Source organism: Leptosomus discolor, unplaced genomic scaffold (genome assembly GCF_034619465.1).
Source record: "Leptosomus discolor isolate bLepDis1 unplaced genomic scaffold, bLepDis1.hap2 HAP2_SCAFFOLD_35, whole genome shotgun sequence".
Lineage (NCBI taxonomy): Eukaryota > Metazoa > Chordata > Aves > Leptosomiformes > Leptosomidae > Leptosomus > Leptosomus discolor.
The window spans coordinates 1,665,900-1,684,760 of NW_028237764.1; the positions used below are offsets into that span (position 1 = coordinate 1,665,900).

Genomic DNA, 18,861 nt, shown 5'->3' on the forward strand with positions numbered 1-18,861 from the left:
TGTGCTCTGCTGTGTAAGGAGAAGGTTTTCCCATGTGCCAGCTGTCTTTCTTTCCATTTCCCCATTTGCAGAAGGATCAGGGTATTGCTTTGTGTTTTTCTTCTTTGTGCTGCTGTTTTTTCTTGCTTATGGAAGCTCTGGGTTGTGGGGATATCTCAGATGCACTTTGAGATACTGGCCCTGGGAGGCTGTGGGCAACGCAGCGTGTGGAAATTACAAACAAGCTGACTCTCCCTTCAGGAGAAGCTGGGCAGAATTTTGCAGGTACCTGAGCATCTCCCAGAGGTAAAGGGGTTGAAGTGCCCTTCCCCCGTGTTGGGGGCACTTCAGCAGGGGAGGATGGGAACCTAGTGACAGCCCCATTCTCCCCCACAGGCACGCTGCTCTTACAATGTCTGGAGAGAGCCTGGAGATGGAAAATGGCTATCAGAAAGGTTCTGTGTCAGCCGTGAGTGATTCTGAACCAGAGCTTGCTGTTCAGGAGAGCAGAGTTGGAAGGGCTGGGTCCCTCCCTGGTCTCTTCCCTCTCAGACACAGCTCGTCTGGGTGCTGACTCCATCGCACTGCAATAAATAGGGACAATTGTCACACGGTCACTGAGGCAAATACCTCTCACTGAACTGAAGGCACCCATTGCCAGGAACATCTACCGAATGCACGAGCTGTTGGACACCACTGCAATAGCACAGGTCTGACTTCTCTGGAGCCCATGGGCAGAGCCCCTGCTCATCAAAGCTGACTTCACAAAAACGAAATGACTGAATTTACCCTTAAAAAAGAAGCCATTATAGGGGTTATCAGAAAGAAATTGCATAAGACTGTCTCAGAAAAATCTGTCCTCACTTGTCAATGTCTTCTCCTCTTTCAACAGTCTCCTATTCCTGCAGTGAAATAATGTCCAACGCCAGCTCCATCACCCAGTTTCTCCTCCTGCCATTTGCAGACACACGGGAGCTGCAGCTTTTAACCTTCGCGCTCTTCCTGGGCATCTACCTGGCTGCCCTCCTGGGCAACGGACTCATCATCACCGCTGTAGCCTGCAACCACCGCCTGCACACCCCCATGTACTTCTTCCTCCTCAACCTCTCCCTCCTTGATCTGGGCTCCCTCTCCACCACTCTCCCCAAAGCCATGGCCAATTCCCTCCGGAACACCAGGGCCATCTCCTACGCAGGATGTGCTTCCCAGGTATTTCTGTTTGCCTTCTTGCTCACAGCAGAGTATTGTCTCCTCACCGTCATGGCCTACGACCGCTACGTGGCCATCTGCAAACCCCTGCACTACGGGACCCTCCTGGGCAGCAGAGCTTGTGTCCACATGGCAGCAGCTGCCTGGGGCAGTGGATTTCTCAGTTCTGTGCTGCACACGGCCAATACATTTTCACTGCCCCTCTGCCAGGGCAATGCTGTGGACCAGTTCTTCTGTGAAATCCCCCAGATCCTCAAGCTCTCCTGCTCAGACACCTACCTCAGGGAGGCTGGGCTACTTGTGGTCAGTGTCTGTTTAGGCTTTGGTTGTTTTGTGTTCATTGTGGTGTCCTACGTGCAGATCTTCAGGGCCGTGCTGAGGATCCCCTCGGAGCAGGGACGCCACAAAGCCTTTTCCACCTGCCTCCCTCACCTGGCCGTGGTCTCCCTGTTCCTAGGCACTGGCATGTTTGCCTACCTGAAGCCCCCCTCCACCTCCTCCCCATCCCTGAACCTGCTGATGGCGGTTCTGTACTCAGTGGTGCCTCCAGCAGTGAACCCCCTCATCTACAGCATGAGGAACCAGAATCTCAAGGATGCCCTGAGCAAACTGATGACTGGTTGTTGTTCAGAAGTAGCAATGAACTGCCCATCTTCTTCCGCGTATCACTAGTAATGAAACTCATTAAAGGCTCAGCCTGTCTTTGGTGAGTGATTTGCTTTGGTTTCTCTTGATTTTAGCTCTTCTTGGTTGTATAAATGCTGTCCAAAAAAATGTTGTCATTCTTCATCCTGTTTCCATGTCAGTCTCTGCCCGCCTTGTGTGCCCCACAGACTTTGTGTAAATAAGGAGCTGTGGTCTCTGTGTATTTAAACCAAATAAGGGAACCTGCACTGACTTGTTTGTCTGAGTTCCTTTCTCCCAGACCTTCTCTGGAGCTGCTGGGGCAGCGTCTGTGTGCTGAGGTGAAGGGGGCAGTAGCCACCCTGAGCTGGGTCTGCCTCTCAGCCTCACCAGCATGGCCCTGGCCACCACAGCCCACTTGCTCTGCAGAGCACCACCACCAGTTCAGGGTCCGTGGGGAGCCTGGGGAGGGGCTGCAGGAATGGCCGTCCAGGTCAGCAGAGATGAGCTCTGTAGGGAAAAGTCTCTGTGGGGAGATGGGATGTCCCAGGAGAAGAGCCGGGCAGCATGTGTGTGTGCAGGGGGGGGACATGGAAAGAGAAACCCTTTGGTGTGGGTGTCAGCTCGGGTCAGGCTGCCCTTTCCCTGGGTCAAAAGGACCTTCCTGAGGATCCCCTAGGCCAGTTGTCTCCTGCTGTTGTGGGGAGCAAGTTTGGCATGTGGAGCTGCAAGGTGCCCAGGGTGGGGATCTCCTCAGTATGCCGGCTGGATGAACGTTCTCAGTGGCCTGTTTCCTGCTCTGGGACATAAAGTACAGGCAGAGAGGGTTCTGGTCTCTGCCTGTGCTCCCTGGACATCCCGAGGGAGGTGCCCCAGGGCCATCCTCACATAGCAGCCAGTAACAACCACCATTTCCAGCACTGGCCTCTCACCCCAGCTCGCAGGGGTTGCTTGTCCCTCCACAGAGGGACACCAAGGGATTAGGTCAGAAGTCCATGTTTGTATTGTACAGAGCAGACGTAAAAATCCCCATCGTGTGCATGTGGGGAGGTGATCCCGAGCAAGCACAAGGGCCATCAGCTCTTCTTAGGGGTGCCATGAAGGCCTGTGAGACAGACAGTGCCTTGAGGTCACTTCCTGTTGAGCGTAACGTCCCCTGGGAAACACCTGAATGCAGCCCTGGGATGGGCTTCCTTGAACCAAGATCAGAAGTAGCGCCCTGGCTTGTGAAGGTGCTTTTGAGGCAACTGCTGTCTGAGTATGAAGCCAGATCTAACAGTGTGATTGTCCAAGCCTTTTCTTTGGGGCATTTTCCCTAGAAACAGCAATCCAAACCACCAGCTCTCAGAGGATGCTGATGGCCTGTCCACCATCACACACACTTCACGCCTAGGGAAAGACTACAAACACCAGCATCCACGGGATTGCAGGGTTAGGTAAGCTTGGCCAAGAGCTGCAGGAACGTTTGGAAATCTAACAGGGGTTGCTTGCTGCAGCACGGGTTCTAAAGAGAGGAAAGAACAGAATCCTTGAGCCTGAAAGACTGGGGTTTGTCACATGGAGAAAAGAAACTTGACTTTCTTTTTTAGAGGTGATTGTATTAAATGGACTACCTGGTGATTGATAGGTGAGAAAAAAGGAAGAAAATGGATAAATCTGAGGGCCTTAAAGAACAGTCTTGCTTACTTCCCTGTCCAGATCTTGCAAAAGCTGCATTTAATGAAAGAACATGAAGAAGGAACAGGGTGGAAAGTCGGAAAGGGATGCAAGGGGAGTAGACAAAGCAAGGCAAGGCTAGGTAATCAAAACAAAACAAGGCGAGGCACGACTTGCTTCTTAGAGCTCAGTGAGAGAGGTTAATCCCAGCTCTCCTCACATGTAAGAGCGCATCCCCTGACGCTGTGTCCACACACAAAGGTCTGGGAGACTATCCTAGATGGGAACTGTTCATTTTTACATGGCGAAGGATGAATCCCATCAGGAGTAAAACAGGCTTCTGTCTGCAAGTGAATCCACCGACACTCATGCACCCATGGGACATTTTAACAAGACCAATAAGCAGCAGTTTGTGCAGAAATCACAAGTTTTCAGGGGGTTAAAAGGCATTTTCATGCAAGCAGTCAAACTGCTTCATGCTGTTTTCAGTCCTGCGAGAAGGGAGTGATTAAAATTGGGTGATCTCCCTACGATACCCCATTTTCTTGAACAGGTCAGGCTTGTAGAACTGCCGAGTGAGCCCTGAATAATTCAGCATTCCTAAACTTGCTGCTCTGTCACTTGGATTTCTGACAGCTTACAAATCTAGCTCTCATCCCAGCCCTGCAATGCTCCCAGTCCCCTGCAAGCCCTCGCAGGAGCAGAGCAATGCTCTTGCTGCCTGGGGCAACCGAGCCTTCCCTTTGCAGTTCCCACCTTCCCAGAGCGTAGAGACTTCTGGCTGGGCACACTTGAGGGATGGGAGCCACAAGCGAGTAGCACGGCAAGAGCAGGTTGTTTCTTGTGAAGGAGAGACTCAGATGAAAGGTATTTCAGAATCTCACTTTGACATGAGGAAGGAATATCCTCTTTGAGACAGAGGACTGAGGATGCTGACGGTGCCTCTCCAGCTATGGCCACCTCCCTTTGAGAAGCCTTCTTAAACTCTGGTGTATTAACAATGAGAACAGCAGCTCAGAAAACATGATAAAAGCATTCAGGTTGGCCAAGTGAAAAACACAGGGTGGTTTTTCTCAAGAGAAGAATCTGAGTTCACAACAACATGTGGTCCTAATAGTTTGATTCCTTTTCTGAGGTATTCCTGCCTCTTTCCTGTGAGTTTTGTCTGTCTCATAGAGGTGCCATGTAAAGTGTCCAAGATAAAACTAGGGTTTGTGTGAGGGAGAAGTCACCACGATTGGTTTCTAATGTACCTGCTCATTCACATAACTATGCAGAAAAATAAAATAGTTTTATTTTCAGACAAACTGTGAGATACCCACGTTGGTTTTTTTTTTAATTATGGTTTCAACTCAAAGCAACAATTTACCTGCAGATTCTCCACGATTTCCTGCTGGTTTGGAAATGCCCTCAAGCATACAGCCTATTCCTTTTAACTCTCCAGTGTCTCAGTGCTTCACAAGCTCACAGGTGGAGCACGGTTCAGGCCAGCCTTGCTCACGGAAAACTGCCAGAGTGACTTTCTCACGGGCAGAACTTTTCAGAGCTGAAGGAAACGCGTGCCAGGGAGCCCAGCCAAGCTGGACAGATGCCTGCACCTGCTTCTGCTGGAGTCTGTGCTGCAGCACTATCTCAGCATTTCAGGGCACAGCAAAGGGGATTTACCGTTGCCTGTTGTTATATATTTTCTCCCCTGTCCAGCCGAGGGGGTAAGAGTGATAGAGTGGCTTTGCTGGGCACTGGCATCCAGTCAGGCTCAAACCACCACACCCACGCAGAAGTCTGCCGATTCATAACTGCTACAGCTATGGCACACTCGATCAAAACTGCTGTTTTCTGGGGCCCCACAATGGGATCCAAAAAGCCCTGTGGTGGGTTGACCTCGGCTGGTTGCCGGGTGCCCACCAAGCTGCTCTCTCATTCTCCCTCCTCAGGAGGACACAGTGAGAAAACAAAGTGAAAAACCACCTGGTCTGAGATAAAGGCATTTTAATAGAAAGAAAACCATGAATGTAAAGGCCACGTACTTAAGCAAAACAACAAAAAAAGAGAATATTTATCCTCTACTTCCCCTCCACAGGGGATGTGCAGCCACTTCCTGGGAAGCAGGGCCTCAGTGCACGTAGCAGTTGCTTTGGAAGACAAATGCCTTAAGAACGAATTCCTCCTCCTCCTTTACCCCCTTTCTCTTTGCCTTTATTGCTGAGCATGACCTCAGACGGTAGGAAACATCCCCTTGGTCACTTTGGGCCACTGCCCCAGCTGTGCCCCCTACCAGCCTCTTGCCCACCCCCAGCTTACTGGCCCTTGGCAGGGGTTGGAGACCCAGCCTTGATGCTGTGCCAGCACCGCTCAGCTGCTGCCATCACATCTGTGCCTTGTCACCATCGTCCCCGCCGAACAGCACTCGTGGGCTGTGACGAGGACAGTTAATGTCATCCCAGTGAGATCCAGTCCAAAAGCCTTTCCTGAGCTGAGGAGCAAAACCTGGACACTTTATTCTGCGTCTGCTCTAATGAGTGGTGAGCAGGGGAAACAATCGCTTCCCTCAAACTTTTGGCAAGGCTTCTCTTGGTAATTCCCAGGACACCTCCTCACCAGCAGGGCACACTGCTGGAAGAGCTTTGGCCTTCCATTCCCCAGGACCACCAGGGTCTTTAGCACAGGACTGTACCCTGACCAGACGGTCCCCACAACACTGTGCTGGCTATCCCAGGTGCCAGACCTCATGCCAGTTTTTGTGCATGTCATCAGCTTTCTGAGAAGACAGTCCTGCCACCTGCCAGGGTTTCTCCAAATGGATTCCCTAAGGCACCCCAAGCTGGTGTCCCTGACAAACACGATGAAGGTTGCATCCTCCAGGTCACCTTGTAAAGGAGAAGCATAGAAACCGCACTGGGCCCAGGAGAGATCCCCATGCTGCCTCACCTGCACTGCCCTCCAGGTAGGGTGTGATCCCTTCGCTACTAAATCTCAGTGCAGTCAGCCAACTGGTGTTTCACCCACCTACTTGTCTACCCATGCAGACTATGATGTCCTAACTTGGATACTGCAGCAGAGCGTGTCTAAAGTCTTGCCAAAGTTGAGATAAATGGCATCCACTTTTCTCCTCTTATTCACAAACACAGGTAACTTATCCTGAAGGCAGTCAGCCTGGTGAGGCATGATTGACCCTTGATTACATTACGTGCTGATCATTCTCAGTCACCACCTTCTTCCTTAGGTTGGCAGAAGTGTCACCCCACGAGGATTCATTCAGGAACACTCTTCTCATCAAAGCATGTGGGTCCCTGGCTTGGACTTGTGGCCTTTTTTAGAGATGGGTGCAACGTTCCCTTTCCTACACTTACCAGGGACCTCTCCGTCACCATGACTTTCCCAAGGGGACTGGGAACGACTTGGCTCTGAGAGCAAGGTGCATCTGAGTGCAGGGAAATCTCCACACCAGCACAGTCCCTGTGACAGCCCTCCCTGCCTCCTCCCCCACTAAGCTCCTCCATTTGGCATCCCACCATCGGTGCCCGGCCCTGCACAGCCTCAGTTGTGTCCCATGCCTGTGTTGGCAGAGAGTTGTGCTGTGGGGTCTGGAAGGTGTGGGCCAGAAGAGATACTGCACAGGGCTGGCCATGCCCTAATACAGGCACGGAGACCACCAGGAGGAAGGAGATGGCCACACAGCACAGGTCCCTCCCCACGGCTGGATTTATGGCCAGAGATTGAAATGGCTGAGGCACGGGGCTGCTTTGTCCCCACTGCATTGGCGAAGGTTTCCTGGGGTGTCCAAGGAAAATGGCACAGGCCAGCTCCCCTCTCTTGCACCTTTGATGCCTTGCTTCCTTCTCCACGAGACCTGGCTCTGCACCACAAGCCCACTAGAGCGTGTCCTCCCTCTGTATGGTCACCCAGCTCAGCTGACATTGGTGCTTTCCTCTCCTCAGCACTTTGCAGCCCAGCCCAGCCCCTCCTCAGCTCTCCACCCCACCCCTGCCCTCTCCCCAGCCCAGCAGAGCAGCCCAGTCTGGGCTGGCCCCACAGCAGTGCCCACCGCAGGGTGCTGCAGAGCTTTGGGCACTTGCCCCACAGCTGCAGCCTCTCTGAAGGGGTTCAAGATCCCCAACAGCCCCAGGGCTGAAGATGGCGCCATTGGCATGAGGAAGCAGGCGCCAGTCTCTCTCTGGCTCTCCTGCATCCATCCTGTAGGTGATCTCCCACCCCGACTGCCTTTGCCCCACTTTGCCTCCTTGCCAGCCCCGCTCCTGAGGGCAGCACCAAAACCTGAGCCCTGGCGCTCCTCAGCAGCTCACGCGTCTCTCCGGTCTTCTGTCCCTGTACCTGCTGCATCTCCACTGGCTCCCACAACATTGAAGAGTCCTTGTTTCTGGATACCTGCATTTAGTGGTTTACTCTGGTGGGACTTAGAGGGTGTTTCACTGTCTGAGTCCTCATTCTCTGCTCCCCCCCACGGCATGTGGCAAGTCCCCATCCTCCCCTGGTCTCTCCAGATTCCTTTCCAGAGGGACAGACATCTGCCATTTCCCCTTTCATAGCTGTGGTACCTTCAAGAAGGCGACTGGGAGCTCATCTACGATCTCCACTGCTCCTGGACACCATGAAGAGATTTTTTCACTCAAGTTTTTGTGTTTAAAAGATCACTGTGTTACTGTGAGGTTCTGCCCATGAGCACAGGGAGAAGAGAAGGAGAAAATATGCTTTTACCATCCAAATCTTTTGGGTTGCTCTTGGCGGCAGCTGTAGAAGGAGAGCTCAGGCTTCAAGCACTGAACTGAGGAGATCCCCCTTTATTGCAGAGATGCTATTACAAGGGTCAGAGGTGACACAGTGTCTTTCCTTCTGCAAGGATCAGACACAACAAGTCAGATGCTCAGGAGAAGCGGCATGAAACCAAGCAATTCCCTCTGAGTATGATTCTCCAAGGGAAAAACCCCAGAGCTTGGCCTAAACTCTGGGCAAAACCGTGGGCACTCTGCAGAGAAGGAGGCAGATTATTGCTGATGGAATAAGTACCATTGGATCAGTTTCCACACTGCTTCCTTGAGCTCCTGGTTCCTCATGCTGTAGATGAGGGGGTTCACTGCTGGAGGCACCACCGAGTACAGAACTGCCAGCTCCAGGCCAAGAGCAGGGGAAGACGTGGAGGGGGGCTTCAGGTAGGCAAACATGACAGTGCTGAGAAACAGGGAGACAACGGCCAGGTGAGGGAGGCAGGTGGAAAAGGCTTTGTGGCGTCCCTGCTCCGAGGGGACCCTCAGCACGGCCCTGAAGATCTGCACGTAGGACACCACAATGAACACAAAACACCCAAAGCCTAAACAGACACTGACCACAAGTAGCCCAGCCTCCCTGAGGTAGGTGTCTGAGCAGGAGAGCTTGAGGATCTGGGGGATTTCACAGAAGAACTGGTCCACAGCATTGCCCTGGCAGAGGGGCAGTGAAAATGTATTGGCCGTGTGCAGCAGAGCATAGGGAAAAGCAGTGCCCCAGGCAGCTGCTGCCATGTGGACACAAGCTCTGCTGCCCAGGAGGGTCCCATAGTGCAGGGGTTTGCAGATGGCCACGTAGCGGTCGTAGGCCATGACGGTGAGAAGAAAATACTCTGCTGGTATAAAAAAGAAAATGAGAAATATCTGGGCAGCACATCCTGTGTAGGAGATGGCCCTGGTGTTCCAGAGGGCATTGGCCATGGCTTTGGGGAGAGTGGTGGAGAGGGAGCCCAGATCAAGGAGGGAGAGGTTGAGGAGGAAGAAGTACATGGGGGTGTGCAGGCGGTGGTCGCAGGATATGGTGGTGATGATGAGTCCGTTGCCCAGGAGGGCAGCCAGGTAGATGCCCAGGAAGATCCCAAAGGTCAAGAGCTGCAGCTCCCTTGTGTCTGCGAATGCCATGAGGAGGAATTCAGTGATGGTGCTGGCGTTGGACATTTGCTGCTCCTAAGCATGCGGACCTGTCCATGGAGGAAAAGCCAGTGAGAAATTAAGGTGGCATTTTCTGAGCAAACCCTGTTCCACTTGATTTCTCAGCAACAGCTAAAAACATCAGTGTACTATCAACCTTCTGCTCATATCAAATCACATACTGAATCCAAAACACAGCACTGCTATTGCTCCTAGGAAGAAGAAATAGCTCTATCTCAGCCTAAACCAGGAAAATAACAGTGCATGCCGTGTTGGTGTCTCAGCTGCACTTCTGTCTTCTATACCCCACACCAATGAGTGTAACAGCAAGAACAAGGGCAGCAGGGAGAAGAGGAGATGCTAAAGTCCCCCTGCCAGCGGAGGCAGGAGAGGGAGATGCAGTCGGACACTCGAGCGTGTCTCCTCTGTGGTGGTCAGGTTGCTGGGAAGGCAACTCCTGACCAAATCCCCGTGACATTAAGGGCAGAGGCTCTGCTGCGTGAGTGAGGAGACCAGGGGGTTGCTCCAGGGAAGGCATCTGCACTGAAGGGAATGGCAGGGAGATGCCTGAATCCCCCTCCCACAGCATGTCTGGGAGCAGTTCTCTCCCCCTCCCTGCCCATGTCTCTGCTTCCTGGAGCTTGTCTTGGCCAGGACCTGTTTCTCTCTCCCCACATCTCCTCCCTCCTCACACTCACAGACCCCATCCCACCTGCCACGTCCACAGCTCTGCCCTGCAGACACCTCCTGGCAGCAGAGCTCTGCCCAGGGACATCTCTGTGTGGGCAGGGGTTAATGAGCAGCTCAGACAAGTCCCAACAACAAATGGCGTCTCAAGGCCTGGTGCACAACGCAGAAAGAAATTCCCATTTCTCCCTGCCCACCCAGCAAACCAAGAGGACAAAACTCACAGCCCAGATTTCTTCTCTTTCAGGTGAACAGTTCCTTGACGTGCTGTTTCCAGAAGGAGCCTCTGCAAATGTTGTGGGGGTGATCTGGTGCTGGGAGCAGCCCTGACCCACGCAGTTCCCCCCTGCCAGCAGAAGGAATCTCCCTTGCTGGGGGTCACTCTTTCCACCCACAGCATCTCCCCACAGCGCCGTGGGGAGCTCCCTGGGCAGGCTGAGAGCTGACCCTGGCAGACAGCAGAGTCCCTGCTCTGGCACACAGCCCCTGGGGGGCAGGGACCCTGCTCCGAAGGGCAGCCCTGGGCACCCCTGCCTGCACACCTACCTTCACACCCCGCAGGTGTCCCTGAGAGAAGGCAGCCATCATGCCCGGTGCATCTGGTGGGGCAGCAGGGAGTCCCTCACCTGGAGCACATCCTCCTCCTCTACACTAGAGAAACTGTTGGAATCCTCGTGAAAGACTCTATGTGCTGTGCGGTGTTCCAGGATTTGGATAGCCCTCCAGAAACACCAGCTGCATTACCCTGAACCCAGAGACTTACCATGTAGATGGCTGTAAAAATTTCTTTTCCAATAAACTCTCAGCATCCTCCCCTCCAGACTGGCATTGAGCTCTCTCAGCCTCACTTCTCTCCTCTTGGTGCCTGCAGGCAGTGCCCTCAGCCCTGCTGCGCTTCGCAGAGCAGCTGCTCCTGGGCAGAGCTGTCTCCCTGCAGCTCTGCCTGCTTGCTAGGAGCTCCCACCATCCCAGGAGCCCAGCCCAGCTCAGCAGCAGGGGAGCAGCCCAAGGCAGCCCTTTCCCTGCCCCCTCTGGGCTCCCTTGTGGTTTCCCTGGGGCTCCAGGGGAACCTGCTCTCAAACAGGCTGAAGGACTCACTGATGTTCCCTCCCTCAGCTGGGCACAGACACTGACTGCCAGCTGTGTCATTTCTGCTGTCAGAAAAAGAAATGGACGTGAGAATAACCTTTTCTTGTCCTATCACTAGACAGGACACATGGAAGGTGGCAGGGAACAATTGTGACCCTGTACTCAGTACCGTGAGGTCACACCTTGAGTACTGTGTCCAGTTTCGGGCCCCACAGCAGAGGAAAGACCTTGAGGTCCTGGAGCAGGTCCAGAGAAGGGCAACGAAGCTGGGGAGGGGTCTGGAAAACATGTCCTATGAGCAGCGCCTGAGGGAATGGGATTGTTGAGCCTAGTGAAGAGGAGGCTGAGAGGAGACCTTATTGCTCTCTACAAGTACCTGAAAGGAAGTTGCAGTGATGCTGGTGTTGGTCTCTTCTTCCAAGTAACTAATGACAGGACAAGAGGTAATGGCCTCAAGCTGCGCCAGGGGAGATTTAGATTGGATATACGGAAAAATTTCTTTCCTGAAAGAGTGGTTGGACACTGGAACAGGCTGCCCAGGGAGGTGGTGGAGTCACCATCCCTGGAGGTGTTCAAAAGACATATAGATGTGGTGCTTAGGGACATGGTTTAGAGTTGAGCTTGGTAGTGTTAGGATAATGGTTGGATCTGATGATATTAGAGGTCTTTTCCAAACAAAATGATTCTATGATTCTATGATTCTACAATCAGCATGGTATTGAATAGCCCTTTGCTACTTCAGTTTGGCTGTCCTGGCTGTGCCCCCTCCCAGCTTCATGTGAAAATTCACCCTATCCTAGCCAAACACAGGACACACGGTCTCTTGCTAAATTCCACAGTGGCCCCACAGTTTCTTTGTTTCTTCTTTAACTGCAACTTGCATAGCACCAGCTCATCTTGGGGCCGTTGAAATCACTTGAGAGAGTCACCTGGACATGCCCATGGGCCATGGCAGGAGGCTGTCCTTAAAGACCAGCTGGACTGAGCTCTGCTCAGTGCTCAGGACTTGTGCTCTGCCCTTCAGTGCTTCTCTGCCCTGCTCAGTGCTCTGCCCTTCACTGCTCCTGTCCGGAAGATCCCCAAGCGAATGACCCCCAAACAGGCCACAGTCTACGCCTCTGAGATCTTGTGTCTGCCCTTGTTACAGTCCTTTTCACACTCTGCTCAGGAGCTGGGACCCACTCCTATTTCAAGGTCACTACAACAGAGCCTGACTCTGCTTTTAACACCCCTGATCAGCTCTTCTGTGTTGGCAAGTACCAGACCCAAGTAAGCATCGTGTTTGTTGGGCCACCTGACAGCTGTGAGAAGAAGCTTTCGCAAAAACCCAAGGCCATGGGATTTTGGGCTGAGTCACTCCTCGACAGCCCAGCCTCTGATGAGAAGAAACTCCTGAGCACTCATTGGTCTGTGCTGCTGCCTTGACTGGAGCTTAGGGGCATTTAGAATATAGAATCATAGAATCATTTAGGTTGGAAAAGACCTTTAAGATCATCAAGTCCAACCATCCACCTCCCACTGCCACATCCACTACTAAACCATGTCACCAAGTGCCACATCTACATGTCTTTTAATAAACGCCAGGGATGGCGACTCTACCACTTCCCTGGGCAGCCTGTTCGAGTGCATGACAATGTGTACGGTGAAGAAATTTCTCCTAATGTCTCATCTAAATCTCCCCTGGCACAACTTGAGGCTGCTTCCTCTTCTCCTATGACTTGTCACTTGGCAGAAGAGACTGAACCCCATCTCACTTGAACCTCCTCTCAGGTAGTTGTAGAGCGGGATAAGGTCTCCCCTCAGCTTCTTTTTCTCCAGGCTAAACAACGCCACTTCCCTCAGCTGCTCCTCACAGGACTTGTGCTCTAGACTCTTCACCAGCTTCGTTGCCCTTCTTTGGACACGCTCGAGCACCTCAGTGTCTTGCAGTGAGGAGCCCAAAACTGCACACAGTATTCAAGATGCAGCCTCAATGGTGCCGAGTAGAGGGGCACGATCACTCCCCTACTCCGGCTGGCTACACCATTTCTGATACCAATCAGGATGCTGTTGGCCTTCTTGGGCACCTGGGCACACTGCTGGCCCACATTCAGCCGACTGTGAACAAACATCTTTCAGGTCATTTTCCCCAGGCAGCTTTCCAGCCACTCATCCCCAAGCCTGTAGCGCTGCACGAGGCTCTTGTGACCCAAGTGCAGGACTTGGGCACTTGGCCTTGTTGAACCTCATACAATTGGCCTCACCCCATCAATCCAGCCTGTCCAGATCCCTCTGCAGAGCCTTCCTACCCTCCAGCAGATCAACTTGATGTCCTCTGCAAATTTACTGAAGGAACATTTGATCCCCTCCTCCAGATCATCGATAAAGATGCTAAACAAGACTGGTCCCAATACTGAGCCCTGGGGAACACCGCTTGTGACTGGCCGCAAACTGGATTGAACTCCATTCACCGTCACTCTTGAGGTTGGGCCAGCCAGCCAGTTGGCTCCACAGTAAAGAATATCGTCGTCCAAGCCATGAGCAGCCAGTTTCTCCAGGAGGCTGTTCTGGGAAAATGTTTGTGGCTGTTGCCACTGCTGTAACATTTGGCACAGCAGAAGCATTTGCCTCCACCACCATCTCTGCAGGGAGGTGTCACACACTTCTAGATTAAAAGGGTAGGTGGTTCTTTTTGGAGGATACTAGAATAACAAAATAGAGGAATTTGAGTTGGGGAGAAGATGTGGTCAGGGATGTTTGGGGACACCTGTGAAGCAGCCCAACACCTCATATGAATTACTCCTGCGGTCAGGGAGAACCTGAGAGCTTTCCTGAATCTGAAAACATAAAGGGGAAGGAAGGACAGCCTCATTCAGGCTGGAAGGGACCTCAGCAGGTGTCTTGACCTACCTCCTGCCCAAAGCAGGGCCCGCCCAGATCGGTCAGGGCTTTATCTAAGCAAGTCTTGCTCCCTTTCTGGCACAGATCTGGTGCAGACTCCCTGGGAAACTGCTTCCAGCCCTTGACTGTCCTCGTGGTGGAAGTTTCTCCCTGTGTCTAGTCTGACCCTTTGTGGTTTCTGCCCACTGCCTCTTGTCCTTGTGCCTTGGATCACAGCCATGAGCCCCAATCAGCCACACCGCTGCGTGTCCACCCGAGATCTTCCTTTCTCAAGGCTGAACAACCCAAGCTCTCAGGCTCTTCTCACAGCACTTGTGCTCCAGCCATGACCGCCTCAGTGGCCCTCCACTGAACTTCCTCCAGTTTACCAATCTCTCTCTGTCATTGTCGGGAGTAACGAAGTAGAGAAGGAATCTGGATGGGGTTTCAAAAGTGCTGATCAAAGGGAGATAATCCCTTCCACTGGCTGTGCTCCTGCTCACAGCCCAGGATGCAGTTGGCCACCTTTGCTGATGGCTCATGTTTTGCCTGTTGAAACCCAAGGACCACCAGAGCCTTCCACAGAGCCGCTGCCCACGCAGGCAGTCCCTGGCCTCTGTCATTGCAGGGCCTTAGTCCACTTCAAGGATAGGTCTTTAGCTTCTGTTCCTACTGGCCCATCCTGCTGGCCTGTCTAAGGAAACTTTGGGATTGCAGCCCCAACTTCAGTGTAGTGTCTGTGTTCGTCGATGTTCTATCACCCACAAATGTTATAAAAAGGCACTCTCTCTTCTCCCCTGGGTCATTATAACATGTTAAACAAGGCAGGTTATTGTACAGACACCTGCAGGTCCCTACTAGCTAGATGCCTCCAGGTAGAGTACTACGCACGGCCCATGTCTCTCCGAGCCCAAAAGTCCAGTTGGTTTTTTACCCACCTACTTATCCACCCACGCAGACTATAATATCCCAATTTAGACACAAGATGGGGATGATGCTGAACGCTTTCCTGACTTCCAGGTAAAAGATACCACGCTCTCCCTCTACCCAGCAATCCTGTCCTTCCATTATGGAAAGCAAAGAGGATGGCCAGGTGCAATCTTCCCTGGGTACATCCAGGCACCTGCTCTTTCAGATACCCAGGAATAGGATCTGAGTGGACATGCCCTGGGGCGCAGCCTTTAGTTCCCCCTGCTCCTCCTGTGGGAATCTTTGAAAGGTGCCTGCAGCTTTTGGGTGCTGCCAGTCATCAGAGAATCCCTCCCATCTCCATGACCTTTCAAAGACAACAGAGAGTGACCTCACTGTGACATTGGTTTGCCCTCTCAGCTCCCTTGGCTGTTGTCCGTCCTGTCCCATAGCCTGCTAAGGATTGTGTTTGCTCAAGGACCCCTGACTTGATCCCCACCCAGTCCTGGCTGTTCTCCTCCAGAGTCCTGCCTCATGTCAGAGGCCAGGCAGAGGTTGCTGGGGAAGACTGAGGCAAAGAGGACATGGAGCATCTCAGATCTGTCTTCACTTGCTCTTAGTAAATTCAGCAGTGCCCACACAGTAACTTTGGTTCTCGTTTAAATGTTCCTGAAGTAGCAAACACTCACTGTGGTGCCCCTGATTTGCCTTTCAAGTTCATATTGAATTGATATCTGGACTATTGCTGAGCTTGGAGGATGCTGTCCTTGAGGACCAGCTGGCTGCCACCGTGTCACAGCTCTGTCTCCCACAGGAACGGCTCCAGTTCATCCTGCCTGTGGCCCTGGCTGAGACAGTGCTGCACATTTAGGCTGAAGCACCCCCGCTGTGGAAGCAGGCAAGTTTTGACTTGCCGTAAGGAATCCTCGGACTGAGTGTTCAAGACCCTGTGTGTGCTGTTGATGGGAGAAGAAGAGGTGCTGTCAAGGCCAATTCTTTTTCTGATAGCTGAAATGACACAGCTGGCAGTCAGTCTCTGTGCCCAGCTGAGGGAGGGAACCTCAGTGCTGACTTCAGCCTGTTTGAGAGCAGGTTCCCCTGGAGCCCCAGGGACAGCTGGAGGGAGCCCAGAGGGGGCAGAGAAAGGGCTGCCTTGGGCTGCTCCCCTGCTGCTGAGCTGGGCTGGGCTCCTGGGATGGAGGGAGCTGCTGGCAAGCGGGCAGCGCTGCAGAGAGACAGCTCTTCCCAGGAGCAGCTCCTCTGCGAAGCGCAGCAGGGCTGAGGGCACTGCCTGCAGGCAGGGAGGGAGAGCTGAGTGTTCACTGGGGGAGGCATCCTCACAGCCCTGGACACAGTAAGTTTCTGTCTGTAGGACAACGTCGCAGCTGCTGTTCCTGGAGAGATCTAAAGCTGGCACCTTCGATGGTTGGTGCAGAGAAGGACGTGCTCCAGAACAGGGCTTGCCTGCTGCACCTTCAGAGGGACAGGGCATGATGACTTCTTTCTCCTGGGGATGTCTGCAGGATGTGAATCCGTGTGTGCAGGCAGGGGTGCCCAGGGCAGAGCAGGGTCCCTGCACCCCAGGGGCTGTGTGCCGGGTCAGGGACTCTGCTGCCTGCCAGGGTCAGCACTCAGCCTGCCCTGGGACGTTCCCATAGTGCTGCGGGGAGATGCTGTGGGTAGTAGGAGTGACCACCAACAAGGTAGGGTCCTTCCGCTGTAGAGAAGGGCGGCTCACAAATTCCAAGAAACAAAGTCCTTCTGCCCATGGCAGGGCTGTTCTTCTGGTACTTGTGACGAGCTGGTGGCCTTCAGTTTGCTACCTCAGGCATGGTAAATCAGTATACAATGGGAGCGACATACAGCTACCTTAAGAAAGGTACTTGTCAAGGTTTGAGGCTGGGCCGGCCACTAACGAATGACAGACGCTCTCTACTAACCCCTCTCCCCTCCCAAAAGTGAAAAGGAGAGAGAACAAGAGAGAGTGACTTTATGGCTTGGAAAAGAAAACTAAAACAGCTTTAATTAAATAATAACAATAAAAGAAAATATATTAATAAGAATAAGGAAATAACTAAATATATACAATATGTACAAAACCAATGCCAAATCCAACTCCCCCCACCCTGATGACGATACGTCACCACCACACTGCGGGGCTGGCACTGGGGCAGTCCCAGGCTGGACTGGGCAGCAGACAGGGACAGGATGCAGGAGCTGGACTCAGGCCCTGGATTCAGGGATCAGGGATCGACGACAGAAGAACAGACGGAGTCCTCCTCAGACATTGGCCATCGAAGAAGAGAGATTGACTCTCGTGATCTCTCAGCTTTATACTGAATATGATGTATACGGGGTGGGACACTTTGTTGGTCAGGTTTGGGTCACCTGTCCGGTTTGCTCCTCCCCGCAGGTGTGAACTTTTACGTGCTTGTGACCCTTTTCACACCCGACACCCCAACACGCAGTACAAGATCTAGCAGTGACCTTGGTCGCTACAAGAACAAGTATAAGCAAGGGCCTCTCTGCATCCCATTCCTTGGTACTGACTCCCCTCAGCCTTATCACTGCTGGGAGTAGTCACTGTCTGGAAAAACATGCTCCTGTTTCAGAAAATGCCGTTAGTTAGAGGAGACTTAACTGAAAACTTAAAGCACTAAAACAAAATTAGTTCTGGTTTAGCCCAAACCAGGACATAAATAAAACTTCATACTGTAAAGACTTGTTAGTATAAGAGTTAGGGATGGTGATTTTGTCAACCTAGGACTGGCGGATGCCTGTGGGCAGGTGCATTCCTCAGTGAGCCGTTTTGATGCTCAAGGATCACCTCTTCATGACCAAGAATGGTCCAACCCAACATATAGGAATTCCCACCAAGGTGGAAAGAGGCAGCAATGGATGAGAAAGGAGCTCTCAAACTAAAATCAGGCGTGAGAATTAAGCACAGAGAAGGTGGAAGCTAGCTGCCTTCCAGCCTCAGTGGTTCTGTGATTCTGTTCTGGAAAGACCAGTTCCTGGACGGATCCATGCTCTCTCTTTGTCTATCTGAGTCTCTATCTTAAAGTAACACAGCCCAGCATGCCTACAGCCCACGCTCGTTTCTTCTTTCTCCAACTGTGTACTGTTTAGCTTGGCCTAGAGACCTGCCGAGGTCCCTTCCAGGATGAATGAATGACCCACCACGTGTGTTCCCTTGACGACAATAGAGACAGCTCTCAGGTGCCCCATGACCACAGAAGAAAGCAAACATAACTTTGGTGCACTCAGCTGTGGCTTTTGTGTCCCCCTGTGGTGGGCTGACCCTGGCCAAAATGCCAGGTGCCCACCAAGGCCACTCTATCACTCCCCTCCTTAACTGGATAGGGGAGAGAAAAAAAAATAACAACAGGCTTGTGGGGTTGAGATAAGGACAGGGAGATCATTCAACACTTACCATCACGGGCAAAAGAGACTCGACTGAAGGGAAATGTAATTTATTACCAATTAACTCAGAGAGGAGTAATGAGAAATAAAACCAAATCTTAAAACACCTTCCCCCCACCTGCGGGACCTGCGTGAGGACACTGACACGATCAATGTGATCTAACAAGTGAACCTTTATTTCCGTGTTTCCAGTGCAATTTATAACCCTCCACCACACCCAATAAATACTGATTGGCTTCATCGCAAATAACGGCCCACAGTCCAACCCGACTGGCCACATTGCGAGTCATGTTCAAGTCACGTTCACAGATGTTCACACCCATCTTCTTCAGGAATTAAAACTGCGTCATTAATGGCGGCTGTCTCTTCTCCTGCCCCTGTAAGATGTTCATGCCCCCTGCACCGCAAGTTGTTTATGCTTTCAGCAGTTCCGGTACGTCCCAGCTCAGATTCTCTGGAAAGGCTGGATTGTTCACATGTCCCTTATTTCATAAATGTCCTCCTGTAATAAGTA

At 52.3% G+C, this 18,861-nt stretch overlaps 2 protein-coding genes across 2 annotated transcripts; one reads left to right on the forward strand and one right to left on the reverse strand.

Moving 5' to 3' along the window:
• Positions 1–894: 894 nt before the first annotated feature.
• On the forward strand, positions 895–1,860 carry LOC147412966 (olfactory receptor 14A16-like). The gene has a single exon (XM_086480833.1). It carries the CDS (start codon positions 895–897, stop codon positions 1,858–1,860), a length of 966 nt encoding a protein of 321 aa, XP_086336959.1.
• A 6,611-nt stretch (positions 1,861–8,471) lies between these two features.
• Positions 8,472–9,407, reverse strand: LOC147412967 (olfactory receptor 14C36-like). The gene has a single exon (XM_086480835.1). It carries the CDS (start codon positions 9,405–9,407, stop codon positions 8,472–8,474), a length of 936 nt encoding a protein of 311 aa, XP_086336961.1.
• Positions 9,408–18,861: the final 9,454 nt, after the last annotated feature.